General features: G+C 35.7%; 1 protein-coding gene across 4 annotated transcripts in view; it reads right to left on the minus strand.

Annotated features, from left to right (window-relative positions):
• The window catches only part of SSH2 (slingshot protein phosphatase 2), a 223,245-nt gene that overhangs the window by 167,615 nt on the left and 40,695 nt on the right, over positions 1–14,935 (minus strand). For 3 of the 4 annotated variants that reach the window (XR_005658057.1, XM_039886176.1, XM_039886175.1), the window contains exon 2: positions 2,746–2,826. The exons of the other annotated variant lie outside the window; for it this stretch is intronic. Coding sequence is in view for 2 of the 3 variants with exons in the window: in XM_039886176.1 (XP_039742110.1) it covers positions 2,746–2,826 (81 nt within the window). In the remaining variant the exon portion in view is untranslated. The remainder of the gene's footprint in view (positions 1–2,745; positions 2,827–14,935) is intronic. 4 annotated transcript variants of the gene reach the window in all.

The following is a 14,935-nucleotide window of genomic DNA, read 5'->3' on the forward strand; positions in this document are numbered from 1 at the left end:
CTGTGGAAGCCACTAGTATCCCAACCTGCTCTAGTCACTGCTTACACTCTTTCCTATCTAGAGCCAAAGTGAAATTCCTGCAGCTAGGGCCAGTATCTTCTTCCTCCATGATCTCTTCTAATCACACTGTCATCTTGTTCTGGGGCAGGTAGTCCCTTCTCCCATTATGGAGGCCTCCAACAACCCTGTACACAGCAGAAGGAACAAGTAGCTGCTTCTAACCTTTACCTGGTTCCCTAGAAGCTGAGTGAGACTAGAGAAGGGACAGAGACCTGGCTATACTCCTCCCAGGAAAGCCCCAAGAGATCAAAGGCAGCCGGCCCTCTTCCAGATAGAGTCATTCCTTTTTTGCCTGTAGCCAAATTTTCTACCACTCATCCACAGATTTCTTCTCTTCTCCCTATTTATTGAATACGAATGATTTTCTCCTCTCCATTTCATGGCTTTCCATGAATATCCATAAAACTAATTTGTTGAAGCATAGCTTATCCATTTTTCTAGAGTAGATTTTTTTGAAAGTTTCATCTTTATTGAGGTATAATTGATAAATTACAGTGTAAGATATTTAAAGTGAATATTGTGGTGATTTCATATACATATACACTGTATAAAGATTCCTCCCATCTGATTTAATTAACATATCCATCACCTCACATATGTATTTTTTTCTAGTGAGAATATATAAGTTCTGCTCTTTTAGTAGTTATACAATACAGTGTTATCAACTATAGTCACCATGTTTTACATTAGAACCTCAGACCATATTCTTCTTATTGCCAAAAGTTTGTTTATAGGGTAGATTGTATATTTTATACCTAACCCCCACAGCCCTGGGCCCGATGATGCTTGGTGAATAGATGAATGCATGCATAAGTAAATAAACGAATATAGCTAACCAAAGTTCTGTCATCTCAAGACTGAAGAAAGTTCTTCAGTGATTGCCTTTATTTTCTGCTCTTCTTTATATCAGTTAACTTCTATTACAAATAGTTATCAAGATCCCATACCATTTCCTTTGAAGAAAATTCAAAGTGAGGATTTCAATCTGTTTGTTTGCTCTACAAATAATTTTGTTTTTACATTTAAACCTTCGAATTGGGAAGGAGCTCTTTAATCTTCTTTGATGTGAGGTTGGGAATGGGGATCTGAGAAAAGTGAAAAAAGTGTAGGAAATACTCCCCGTGCAAACAAAACAGGAGGAGGATCCAATATCTTTAAAAACACCAGCAAAGTACACATAACCATCTTTGCCTCCTCAAGAGGAAAAGAAGACAACGAATCTGATTTAAATGAATGAAAGTTCTGGCAATAAAATAAAGCAATCTAGAGTAATCTGCAAATACATACACCCAACTAATTATTTCTAAGGAAGAAAACCATTAAAATTAGAGTTATTTTTCATCATGTGTCCAACTTCATAAGAATATTCTTCATGTGGATTGTCATTCACTGGTCTCTTTAAGACAAAATCAGCTAAAACAATAACTCAGTCCAAGTCCAGAGGACTCTACTATAGACTGAACAAATTAATCTTGAAGGGTAGTATACAGGAGACTGGTACACATTCCACCAATCATAATGCTGCTTGCTAATAATGAGCTCACTTATGACTGTCAGCTGAGATCTGACGTCAGTGCTGCCCCTGCTTATCACACGACACTGGGCAAAGAATACAACCTTTCCACTCTCAAATGTTGATAATAAATGAGTGTTCATAAGAATTTATCAGTTAATGTTTTCGATCACTAGGGAAATGAGCACCATACCAGCTACTAGTGAGTCACAATAAATGACTTCATGCCTTTCCAGACTTTTCATCAATGTTGAATGAAGTGCAGCCAGGTAAATCAATACAATAGTTGAATGAGGTGCTACCATAGTGATCACCTTCATTATGCCATGTTCAAGAAGACAGTATAAGAGCAGGCAGTCCTACAGTGATATACTTGAGAGGCACGGCTTACAGAGAGGGGGAGGGGAGAGGTTCTATTGGTGAAACTTCAGCAATATTTATAGACTGCCTACTATACACAATAAACATCCTGAAATTGACAAAACCCAGATTTTTATCATGAAGGTTTGCAGAACCTAGTTTTAGCCTACTAGCAAAGGCTAGTATGGAAGAGATATTTACGTTTTTAAAAAGTCAATTTAAGTCATTTGCCAACTTCAGCCTGATCCCATGGGCAATTTGCAATAATTAAAGCAACTGGAGGTCAGATGAGATAAATAAAATCTATAACATCTCAGGAAATGGAATTAGTTCTACATTTGAGATGATCTAGCTGACTCTCCAGCCCAGTAATTATAACACTATTTGGCTTAACATTATCAATAGCCAGGATATGTAAGGTCTATGTATGTGGGGAATAAAGGTCCACTGGCAGCACCAATACCAAGCAGCTGTCATAGGAAAAGGATACTACCGACCATAAAAAAATTTAACAAACCCCACAAAAACAATCATATTCCCTATTGAGAGAAACTCACTCAAGGTTCCAGGGTGATACATTTTCTACTTTGATAGATATGCTTTGAGGAGAGATTACTACGCATACAAATATATAATACTATTTATATATGCATTCATTCTAAGCCACTTATTTGCCTTCCCAGACTATTTGGCTGAGTGAGGCCAAACAGATAAAATAATAGACACTATCCCAATTGTATTTAAGAGATAAATTTACCCAAAAGCTTTCATTTGAATCACCAAAGGCTGTATAAAATCGTATACCTACGTACATTGGAATCACTAAAGATTTCTGATTCTTCACATTCACAGCAAAGTAACGCTGCTGATTCACTGCCTTCCAAATGAGAGCTCTGTAATATAAACAAGATCATTTCAGAGATCCAGAAGAAGGGGGCCACAAGCATGAGGGAAAAAGCCAGCAGAAATCACTGAGTCAGTGTTAGCTCATAGGTGAGAAGCTGCAATTATGATTAGCGATGGCTATTTTGGAGAGAATAAAGCCAACAGGCAATTGGTTAGGTGATTGGAAAGTTGATTATGTCTGATTAGCAGAAGCATTTCTTTGGTTTCCAATTTGGATATCCTTTTTCTGTAAAAATGGTGCTAACTCTTTATAATATGTACTCTGGACTCTTCCCAGAATGGACAGAATTGTGTTTGTGTATCTCCATTTTCAAAGGTACATATTTGATATGACTAAACGTTTAGAGACAGGCTTTAAAATACAACATGGGACATGCTTGAGAAATCTAACCACTAACATGGCCTCATTAGCTTTCTGCTAACAAGTGTTTATAAGAAGAGGCAAAAGACATGCCCTACCGAAATCCCCCTGACAGATTCCACAAAACAATTTAAAACCTTTCTTCCACTCTCCAATCTCTTTTTCAAAATCTGTCTAAAAGACTGATAAGAAAAATGAGACAAAGGTGTGAAACAATTAGCTGGTAATACAGAGTACTTTTCCCTTATAACTAACAACACACACAAAAAAGAGAAAAAGCTCCAACTCTGACCCATTAAATTCCATTCGAATGTTTGTTATTTAGGATATATATATATCCCTATATAGAGATATATATGCTTATGTAATCAAAATTTCTCACTACCATATGATCCAGCAAACCCACTTCTGGGTATAAATCCAAAAGAACTGAAATCAGGATCTCCAAGTAATATCTACACTCCAATGTTCATTGTAGCATTTTTCGCCAGAGCCAAGATATGAAAAAACCTAAATTCCAATTGACAGACAAATGGATAAAGAAAATGTGGTATTACATACAATGGAATATTATTCAGCCTTAAAAAAGAAGGAAATCCTGTCATTCATGAGAAAATAGATGAGCCTGGAGGAAATTATGCTAAGTGAAATGAGCCAGTCACAAGAGGACAAATACTGCATGATTCTCTTTATTTGAGGTAACCAAAATAGTCAAACTTATAGTAGCAGTGGTGGTTGCAGGGGCTGAGGGGAAGGAAGAAATGGGAGTTGCTGTTTAGTGGGCATAAAGTTTCAGATATGCCAGATAAGTAAGTTTTAGAGATTTGCTGAACAACACGTGCCTATTGTTAACAACATTGTGCATTTAAAAAAATTTTTAAGGGTAGATATCTTGTTAAATGTTCTTAGCACAAAACAAACAACAAAAAAACCCCCAAAGGGGCACAAGGAAACTTTTGAAGGTGATGGATATGTTTATTACCTTGATTATAACGATAGTTTCACAGGTGTATGCATATGTCCAAACTATTCAAATTGTATACATTAACTATATGTAGTCTTTTGTATGTCAATTATATCTCAGTAAAGTTTCTGAAAAAAAAAACAAAAACTAAAACTTCTCACTACCGCTGGCTTAAACTTAATCATATATAACTACTCTATGGCTATTCTAGTTGACTCCTACTTTGATCTTTCAAAGCTGAGGCTGTTTCAATCAGCTGAATATCTGCAGAGGTTAAGAGTTTGAGAGTGCAAATCAACTTAAATGAAAGAAAGTAAAGCTCAGAGTCATTATTTCTGGTAATTGCTTTCTACTGTTTATTTCCTTCTTACCTTTTTCTACCATGATCTTTTGTCTACTTTTGGTTTTTCTTCTTATAACCAAGTCTAATCTTCTATTATTCCTCCCTCTTCCTCTTTTAGAAAATAAACAAAAACAACCAAGTATTTAAACTCATTTTTTAAATCCTACAAATGCAATCTCTTTATTTCTTACTACCTTGCATTTTGGAGGGGGAAAAATAACACTTACTCTTCATTTGTCTTTTTTTTAAATTAGTCTACAAAATACTTGAAGATTTCTAAAAGTCATATTAGAAAAGCTAAAGGCTTAATAAATAACTAAATATTTGAAGGAATTAATAAGGTAGAAATCAAAGCTGCTTTAAATTTTCCCCAAATCTCTTATCACAAAAGATGACAATATAGATAATATTAAGCATATCAAAAGTGATTTGTCACTGCCACAGCATATATAAACTGAAAACAGAGAAAACTATAAATTAATTAATCCAAATTAAACTAGTTAAGATTTTAAAGTTTTCATTCTTGTCTGTACATATTTCAGCATGTTTACACTAGCTCTTTGAAAATGATTTTTCACTAAAGAGGTAGTGTAATGACACCTGCATTCTTATAGCTATTTTAAGACTTTACTGCATACTTATTACTTGAAATTCAATTCAATAATATACAAAGTATCAATTTAAGTATGCTGGTAGCATTAAAAATATCAGTTTGTAGAACAAGTATTTATTTGCAACTAACATTTAGTTCTAAATTAAATCCTAATGGAAGGCAAGGACATTTTGAATTCTTCCTCTGCCTTCTGAGGTACTTGGTAACTTCAATTGCTAGTTCCTGGGTTCTGTAGAGTGAACTATTCTGCAGAGTGAACTGTCTTACTTATGACCTGGTCTCGCCTGAATTTCATATTATGGAAAGTCCTCTAATGTTTCTTCTAGCATGAGGATGGTGATCCTCTCCAGTTTGTAGTGCAGATATCAATATTCTTTCCTTTTTCTTCCTTCCTTCCCTTCCTTCCTTCATTCCTTCCTTCTTTTTTTAATGTCCCTTTGGCTATTTTAGTAGGAATTTTGAAGAGAATAAAGTCGAATTCATATTCTTGCGTTGGAAGTACAAGCCTAAATCTTAACTAAACTGAGCTCATATCCTGGTTCTGCCACTTAATTGCTTTGTGATATTGAACATATTATCTAATCTTTCTGAGCTCAATTTCCTCATCCATAAAAATGGGCACAACAATAGCATCTATTTAATAGGGTCGTTGGGAAGACTGTATGAGAAGTAATATAAGAAAAACATTTAGCATGATTTTGCTTCTGATGTTACTACTACTGCTGTTTCTAACAACAACAACATCAAATATTATTACAGTAATAATAATCTCCCTCCTACACGTAAAAAAAAAAAGGCTTACACATTTGGGTTATATTCGCTTTCAAGAAACTTGCCATCCAGGGAAATTTTGCTTCTATAAAACTATAAGTGTTTCACTTCTAAATAGATACAAAGTTGTATTCCCTACATAACTCTGAAGTATTGAGCTCACAATGAGTCATTAATTATAATTTATAGTAACCCCGCTGAGCATTTTTCTGGGTGCTGAGTTAGCTACAGTAAAACTGCAAACCAAAGGGAAAGATATCTGAACAGTTTCCAAAAACAATGTTTTGGTGTTTTGTTTTGTTTTTTATGGATATGCAAGACCCACAAATATAAGGATATGGCTCTGTGGAAATATGCCCCTTTGGCCACGTATTGTTTGGAGAAAAACATGGGCTAAGGTTGTTAGTAAGGAAAACACATCCATATATAACAAGAAGTTTCAAGAACAGTTTCTAAGCAACAATTATAGTAATAAAACGTTGCAATCTTTATATGGAATGTATGGTGCAAGGACTCATGTGCTAAGAAGGATGTTTTGAAGAGTGTTAAAATCTAACTTGTGCAGTTACCTAACAATTTGCAAGCAGAAGTCTTAAGAAATAATCCCACAAGAGTCAAAACCTGTTGTTACTGTTAAGTTTCTTTTATTCTATTCTTGGTACAGGTTATGTGATTTTAAGAAACAGAAAACATTGACTATTACATTTCTTTTGTCTTTTCTTTTTCCTCCATCTTTTTCTCCCTCAACTATTTTTGGGGTTTTAAGTGAAAAATATACATTGTAGTTGTTCTTAAACTAGAGATTTTGAAAATATGCTGTTAGACATAAATAACATACATGTGTACCCTAAAGTCTGATGACCACTTTGGGACTAAGAGCTTTTAACCCTTTAAAGGCCAAGACATGAAGTAGATCTTATTTACCCTGACACTTAGGTGTAACTGGACTGATAAAGTGATTTCATAGCCTAAGGATGACCTAACTGAGAAAACTCTCTCTGAGGTCCCTAATACACATTTAAAAACCATTATTTCTTTTTAAAATTATTATTACATTCCCATGACTTATTTATTTTATAACTGGAAGTTTGTACCTTTTGATTCCCTTCACCCATTTTGCCCACCCCTTACCAATGACAACCATTAATCTGTCCCTGTGTCTATAAGCTCAGTAAAAATCATTATTTCAATATGTAATATATGCATATGGTAAACAAAATTCAGAAAATGTCAGAGAATATTTAATTTTTCTTTCCATCCCAGTCCTGTAATCTCTTAGTTCTGTACAATCCCATTCCCAGAAATATTCACTATGCCAGTTTCTTGAATATCTTTTCAGAGATACTCTGTTACACATAAGCATTACATGTGTGTATATATATATCCTTTCTCTAAAATATACAATGCAAGAACACTATACCTATTTTTCTGTCATTGCCTTTTTAACTTAGTATCTTTGTTTCACTATTTAAAAAATTTTTAATTGTGGTAAAATGAAGTAACATTAAATTTACCATCTTAATCATTTTTAAGTGTAGAGTTCATTAGTGTTAAGCATATTCACATTGTTCTTCAATCAGCCTCCAGAACTTTCTCATTTTGCAAAACCAAAACTCTATACCTATTAAAAAACTCATTTCTTCCTCCTACAGCCCCTGGCAACTACTATCTTACTTTCTGTTTCTATGAGTTTGATTACTCTAGATACCTCATATAAATGAAATCATACAGTATATGTCTTTTTGTGACTGTCTTATTTCACTTAGTAAAATGTCCTCAAGATTCATCCATGTTGTAGCATGTGTCAAAATTTCCTTCCCTTTTAAGGCTGAATAATACTCCATTGTATGTATATACCACATTTTGTTCATCCATTTACCTATCAATGAACATTTCACTATTTTTGATCACTGTATAATATTCCATTGTATAGATGTTCTATAATTTAATCAGTCTCCTATTAATAAATTCAGGTTATTTGCAATTGTATTCATTTTCTAAGTTGCTGTAATAATTACCACAAACTTGATGGCTTAAAAAAACACAAATTCATTATCTTACAGTTCTAGAGGAGTCCTAAAATCAAAGTGATGGCAGACTCATGTTCCTCCTGGAAACTCTAGGGGAGTGTTATAGGCTGAATTGTGTCCCCCTCCCCCAAATTTATATGTTGAAGTTCTAATTCCTAGTACTTCACAATGTTGCTGTATCTGGAGATACGGTTTTTAAAGAGGTAATTAAGTTAAAGTGAGGTTAAAAGGGTTGGCCCTAATCCAATGTGACTGGTGTCCTTATAAGAGAACGAGATCAAGACAAACACACAAGAGGGAAGACCATGTAAAGACAGAGGAAGAAAACAGGCATCTACAAAAACAAACAAACAACCCTATGAACACGCTGACCTCTGACTTCTAGTCTCCAGATCTGTGAGAAAATAAATTTCTATTGTTTAAGCCACCAGTTTATGCTATTTGTTCTGGCAGCCCTAATAAACTTATACAGGTGAATCCATTTCCTTGCCTTTTCCAGCATCTAGAGGCTACCTGCACTCCTTAACTTGTGGCCTCCTTCCTTCATCTTAAAGTCAGCAAAAATGGATTGAGTCTTTCTCATATATCAAACCAAGCTCCTTTCTGTCTCCTTCGTCCACTTTTAAGACTATTCTCATTACATTGTCCCCTACTCCAGTAATCCAGGAAAATCTTCCTATTTTAAAGTCATATGATTAGCAAGCTTAATTCTATCTGCAATCTTAATTCCCATCTCCCCTAACATATCATAACATAATATACTCACAAGTTCTTAGGGAGCTAAGATGAGGACCCTTTTGGGGGCCATTATTCTGCCTACCACAGAATCTTTTTTTTTTTTGCAAGTTTTACCAGGGAAACAAATGTTTTTAAGAACCCAATATTCATACCAGTATAGTAGGAAGCACAAAATTAAGTGACCAAGTAACACTATAGCTATATACTGTGTACATCAAGAGGATCCTAAAAACTCAGTAGTAGCAGCAGAATGTTTGAAATTGCTTTTTCTGGAGAGATGATGAATTGGATTTGATCCAATCATAATATTTCACACAGGCCTCTTTGCAATCAATGGTACAGATCTGCAAGATAATTGGCTAGTATTAAGGATATAATTTATGGCTATAGAAGGACAGCAATAATTAGACTGAGTCTACTTGAGAGTTTAAATCAAGATGAATTTGTGTGCCTTCTAGGCATCCACAGTTTCTAGCACATATATATTTTTAACCCTATCTCACTCTATTGTAATTATGCCTCTATATATTATTTCTCTCCCTCTAGACTGTGAACTTTTCAACTTGTATCTCTATGGGCCCAGCACACAGAAAGTATTCAACAAATGTTCAATGAATAACTGACTTAGCATTAGTTGTTGCAATTCTTCCTTGCTGCCAACAACAATAATACAAATTGAAGATGAGTTATAATCTTTGTGTACAGGTATGGTTAAGAGACCAATAGTCTTCATTATCCTAAACACATGATGTTTGTCCTTTAATTAGTCATAGTAGCAACAGCTCCTACTGAAGAGACAGTTGTTACATGAGACACTGCCTCCCTTGAGCTCCAAGTCAACATAGAGGCTTTAAGCCAAAAGAGCATCTTCATTTCTCAGCGCTACTTAGCAGGTTGGCATGTCAGTAGCTGAGGCAGTCCAGGTATTCATGCCACAGTACTCCCTAACTCTGGCTTGCAATTAATCCCTTTCTTCTGCAAAGGTATTGCTGCTCTCCACTCTTTGCATGTAACGCACAGCTGTTTTATGGTATCGGAGGCTTGTTTCTCCACTTAACACTCTCTTCAGTAAAAAAATTTTCTCTCAATCTAAATTTTTTTTAAACTTGTTGGGGGTAATATTGGTTAATAACATTACATAAGTTTCAGGTATACAATTCTATAATACATCATCTGTATATTGCATTGTGTGCTCACTACTCAAAGTCTAATCTCCTTCTGTCATCATAAATTTGATCCCCTTTACCCTCTTCATCCTCCTCCCAACCCCCTTCTCCTCTGGTAATCACTATACTGTTCTCTGTGTCTATGAGTTTGTTGCTTTCTGTTTTATATCCCACAAATGAGTGAAATCATATGCTTCTTGTCCTTTTCTGTCTGACATATTTCACTTAGCATGATACTTTCGAGATCCACCTGTGCTGTCGCAAATGGCAATATTTCATCATTTTTTATGGTTGGGTAGTATTCCACTATATGGCTACTATCAATAAGATAAGAAATAAGTGTTGGAGAAGATTTGGAGAAAAGGGATCACTCATACACTACTGGTAGGAATGCAAGTTGGTATAGACTCTATGGAAAACAGTACAGAGATTCCTCAAAAATTAAGAATAGAGCTAACATATGACCCAGCAATCTCTTTTCTGGGTTTCTACACCAAAAAGTTGAAAGCACGTATTCATAAAGATATATGTACCCCTATGTTCAATGCAGCATTATTCACAATAGCCAAGACATGGAAACAACCTAAGTGTCCTCAATCTATATCTTATCCATCCTTCAAAGCATCACTCAAATCCCAGAATTTCAGGAAGCTTCAAAATGATGACTTCAGTCTCACTGATCTCTTTCTCCTCTGAGCCTTCCTAGCAAGGGCTAGCAAACTATGGCTTGTTTTTATATGGTCAGCAAGCTAAGAATGGTTTTCACATTTTTTAAAGGTTGGTTTAAAAAAAGTAAAGAAAAGGCAAAGAAGAAGATGCAACAGAGACCATCTGTGGCTATCAAAGCCCAAAATATTTACTATTTACTATAAATATTTAATATTTACTGAAATATTTACTACTTAATATTTACAATTTTAACAGAAAAAGTTTGCTGACCCTTGGCCTAGACAGAGCAATTCAGTATAATGATAAATTGCCTAGAACTATCTCTAATCTTTGTATAGATCATAGTCTTATCTCCTTGTGGTAAATTTTCTCCGTTGTCCACCAACAGTCACTTCTCACCTCTCACACCTACCAGTCCTACCAATGAGAAGCTGAAAATATCATACCTGTCAGTTCAGCTTCCTGGGAAGCTAATACACAGTCATATATCCTAACCCTGGTCAACAAGACCTGAGGGCAAGTCTGCCATGGGCTGTGGGAAAGATTTTCCACCTTGATAAAGAAGAATTGAGAAAAGAAAGTGCCCTTTCTCTGCCTCTGGATGTAGTGATGCAAAGATATGATGTCTACAGTTGTGACAGCCATTCTGTGATCTTGAAAGGACCCAAGGCAACATGCTAAGGATGGCAAAGCAGAAAAGAGGAAAGAATCCAGAACCACTAGTCTCAAGTATACGCATCTGTAGATAGCACTTAAATCATTGCTTTAGAACCAGAATGGTAAAATCATATCACTCCAAAACTAGCTCTTGATAGCAAAACCAACAAAGGAAATTAGTCTATTGCCAGTGAGATGAAAAAGTGGTCATTCGTATGCACAGGTTATTCAATTTACATAAAGGGACATTTATGTATTTAATGAACACCTACATAGGGTAGGTGGATTCTGAAGAGTAATCACTCACAGAAGAACAAATTGATAAACAGGTAGTAAAGAAGTTCATAAATACAGGGAAAGGAATGGAAACCGACAGTGGATAGATGCTCAACCCTCACTGAAAGCCCACAAAAAGAATGAGAATAAAATAGAAACTCAGAACTTCTAGATCTGGAATCTCAAGATACAAAAGAAAACTTCAGATTTATGCCTCTATTTGCTAATTAAGTGGCTTAATCTTGATATAAAATCCATAGAGAAACCAAATACTTTATTTTTTCCATTTTTAGTTAGGCTTCTGCTATTAACAAGTTAGCTGCTTGCTTCCCTCCTGTTTTGTGTGGGAGTTTTTAAAAAAAATCAGTACTGTCAACTTCATGAGCTGACAGCAGGCTAGCCAAACAAGAAGGTACAAAAAGCTTAACTCAATATGTGCTGAAAGCATACAATTCTTGTTGGCCCCTATTTATTTGGTGAGTCATCCTATATATCATCTTTATGGTCTTTAAAAACTTAGAATTCAAATTTTTTAATTCCCTCCTCAAACCAATGTATGAGAGCTATCTGTGATTTAAACACAATCATCAATTATCCCAAACCCCTGCCATACAAATACCTTAAAAATTTTTTTCTGTGTAGCTTGATTTGGAACTTGGGCTATGAAAGTGAATTGGATTTTAGAGATGCTAATGTGTCTACCATGTAGTATGACTACTGTCTGCTTCTGTAGAGTATGCAAAGAAGTGAAGCTCTGTTATTCCTTTGGGGAATGCAGGTTTGAAGAGCAGAGAGAAGGTTATTTTAGAGAAACTAGGAGAATTCAGAAAACAAGAGGGATTTGAAAACACAAGACACTGACTAAGAAAGAGAAAAGCTTCTCCTGGACAACTGTCTGGGGATGTGTGCCAGGAAAGAAAGACAAGTGCAGAAAGATTGCTGTTACTGAGAAACAATCCTGAGACATTACCAAGTCAGGTTTCAGATGATTGTGAAAAGAAGAGTTTTCACTTAGAACCATGGTTTAGGCCAGGCCTATTTCCCAGTGAGTAAAGAGCTTGATTCCTTCTTCAATAAATACAATAACTGAAAGATTTATCTCTAGAACTGGAGAAGAAATCTAGGTTGATTAACAAGGAAGGCTAGAGATACCTAAAATTAAAGACTAAAAGGCTGAACTGGGAGTAAAATGAGTGATGACTTTGTATTTGTAATTAATCTCCTATATAGCATTCTGACTATAAGATCTCCTCACACTGCAGAAAGGTCAGTTTTGAATCCTAATTGATTAACTGGTCTATGATGAGAGAAGCTGCCCAGAAGGAGCTGAAAGGTTGTAAACTTCAGGTATAATCTTTCAAAGAAATTCACTCCCTATTCTCTGGAGAAATAGTTACATCGACTGTTAAATCTATCTTAGAGGAGCAATACCTGAATACCTATCCAGAGCTCTCCTTCCCTGATCCAAGAGCTCAACATGTGTGAAAAGAATCACATTCAGTTTTGAGTGTGGTAAAGGTAGGGCCTCCTCTCAAGATCCTCGAATTCATAAAACTATTTAGAGAGAAGCCCAATTACAGAATCTGCCCTACTCTGCCTTTTTCTCCCCAGTCACCCACACTTCAGAGACTGATACTATAGTGAGACCACCAAGCTCCCTGGAGGAAAACTCTCACGCAGGTAGGAGACAAGGTTCAGTTTCCACCAGAGAATTCTGAGAACATTCCCTATCAAATATCAGTCATGGGCCTATGGAGTCTTCCCCATTCCTCTTAATGGGAGAAAAAGACTTTTCAGCATCATAGAAAATAACCTGGAAAAGTGGGGCTTTTTGAGGGCTAATAACAGCCCAGAGCTAACTATAAATTGAACAATGTCAGGAAATGAGCAAAGGAATGAGAGTGGAAGTGTCTCAAGATATTCCAGACATAAAATAGCAATGCCCTAGAGCCAGAGAACAGGAGAGCAAGAGAGTCTAGAGAGAGGAACTCATCAAAGAAAGAGGGCATTTCTCTAAGTTTACTACTCATTTTAGGAAAAGGATTTTGGAGATGAATTCAGAAATTGCTTCAAGGGCCAGAGATTCCAAGGGGGTAGTCAGTATCAAGAGGTCTTATCTCTTATTCCACAACTGGAAGACATCATAAAAGCTATTGTGGTGAGGAACTCCCAAAACCTAAAGTAGTCAAGTGACAAAGGAGTGACTCCTGCAACTAAGAATGTTGGTTGCCCCAAATCCAAGCCAGTCAGTCATGCCTTAGAGAGGAGCTCACTAGTGAGACAAATTTGAAATAGGGCTCCAGGACCAGCGACAAGGCTATCCCCTGGAAATGCTCCTTGACTGTTAGGCTGGCTTCTAAAGTCTCAGAGTCCAATCTCCATAGTGTTTCCACTAGAGCCAGAGCAGCTTTCCAGCTGCTGTGTGTCCTTATGGAAGCCAAAGGGAAATGCCTTGGTTCCATAAGCTTCAGGTCAAAGGGAAGAGCCAGGACAAGGATTTAGCTCCAACTGACAAGAGAGAAGATATTCGACTTGAGGCCTAAAGAGGAGAGCATCAAAGAAGGATGCAGAGTCAGGACATTCTTTCCAAATAAACCAGTTTCTAACTGAGGTTAACAACAAACAGCACAATCCTGAAAAGCCTTTGACTTGGGAGTTGTCCTAAGCCCATTTTGTTATTTTCACTATTTTAGATAGAGAATAAATACTGGTATAAGAACAATATTGGTATTCTTGGTTGGTAAGTAAACCATGTGAATCTTAGAAAATTATTGTTTAAAATATGATGATAATTTACTATCATCCCTTTGCCATAACAAAATAATTTCATTAGAAAGGGGACCAGCCCACCCATGAAATGCAATGGAATCCTGACCTTCTAGGAATTTTAAATCTGGACCATATTTTCTCTAAGTCCTTAGCTCAATGTTATTAGCTCATGTGGATTTGTCAAAGGAACATGATTAGAAAAATTCAAAGTAAAAATCACACTACTAAAGTAGTTACATTCCCATTGTGAGTTAAAAAACAAAACCCTTCACTACCAAAAACCCAATTTTTAGGTCCAATTTGAAACCAGACTACACAGTGTCACAGAATAAAACTTACTGATTAAAAGTCTCTAATTTCAAATTTCTGAAGCAATGTCCTTTCTTCTCTAATCTTCAAATAAATGCAAACTGAAATGAATAAATAGATCCCTCTTGTGTTTTGAAGCTCTGAGTTATCTGCTTAAAGGATAAAAACCAGTTTCATATTTTGACAGAAAGATTTCTTGTGGTTAGGGCTCATAAAAGTCCCTTCTCTAAGGACTGTTCATAATTTACATCTAGTTAAGTAATAATACTCACTATATCTGGTTTCCTCAATTCCAAACAATCAAATGAAGAAAGATACTTTTTAATCTTCTAACTGAAACAGTTTTTCAGGTTTCTCTGTATTATTGAACATTAACTTTCGAATGACAAATTTCCTTAGCTAGTTATATTGCACTTACTCCTAAATCTAT

The sequence above is a fragment of the Pteropus medius genome, unplaced genomic scaffold, assembly GCF_902729225.1.
Source record: "Pteropus medius unplaced genomic scaffold, Ma_sr-lr_union100, whole genome shotgun sequence".
Taxonomy (NCBI): Eukaryota; Metazoa; Chordata; class Mammalia; order Chiroptera; family Pteropodidae; genus Pteropus; species Pteropus medius.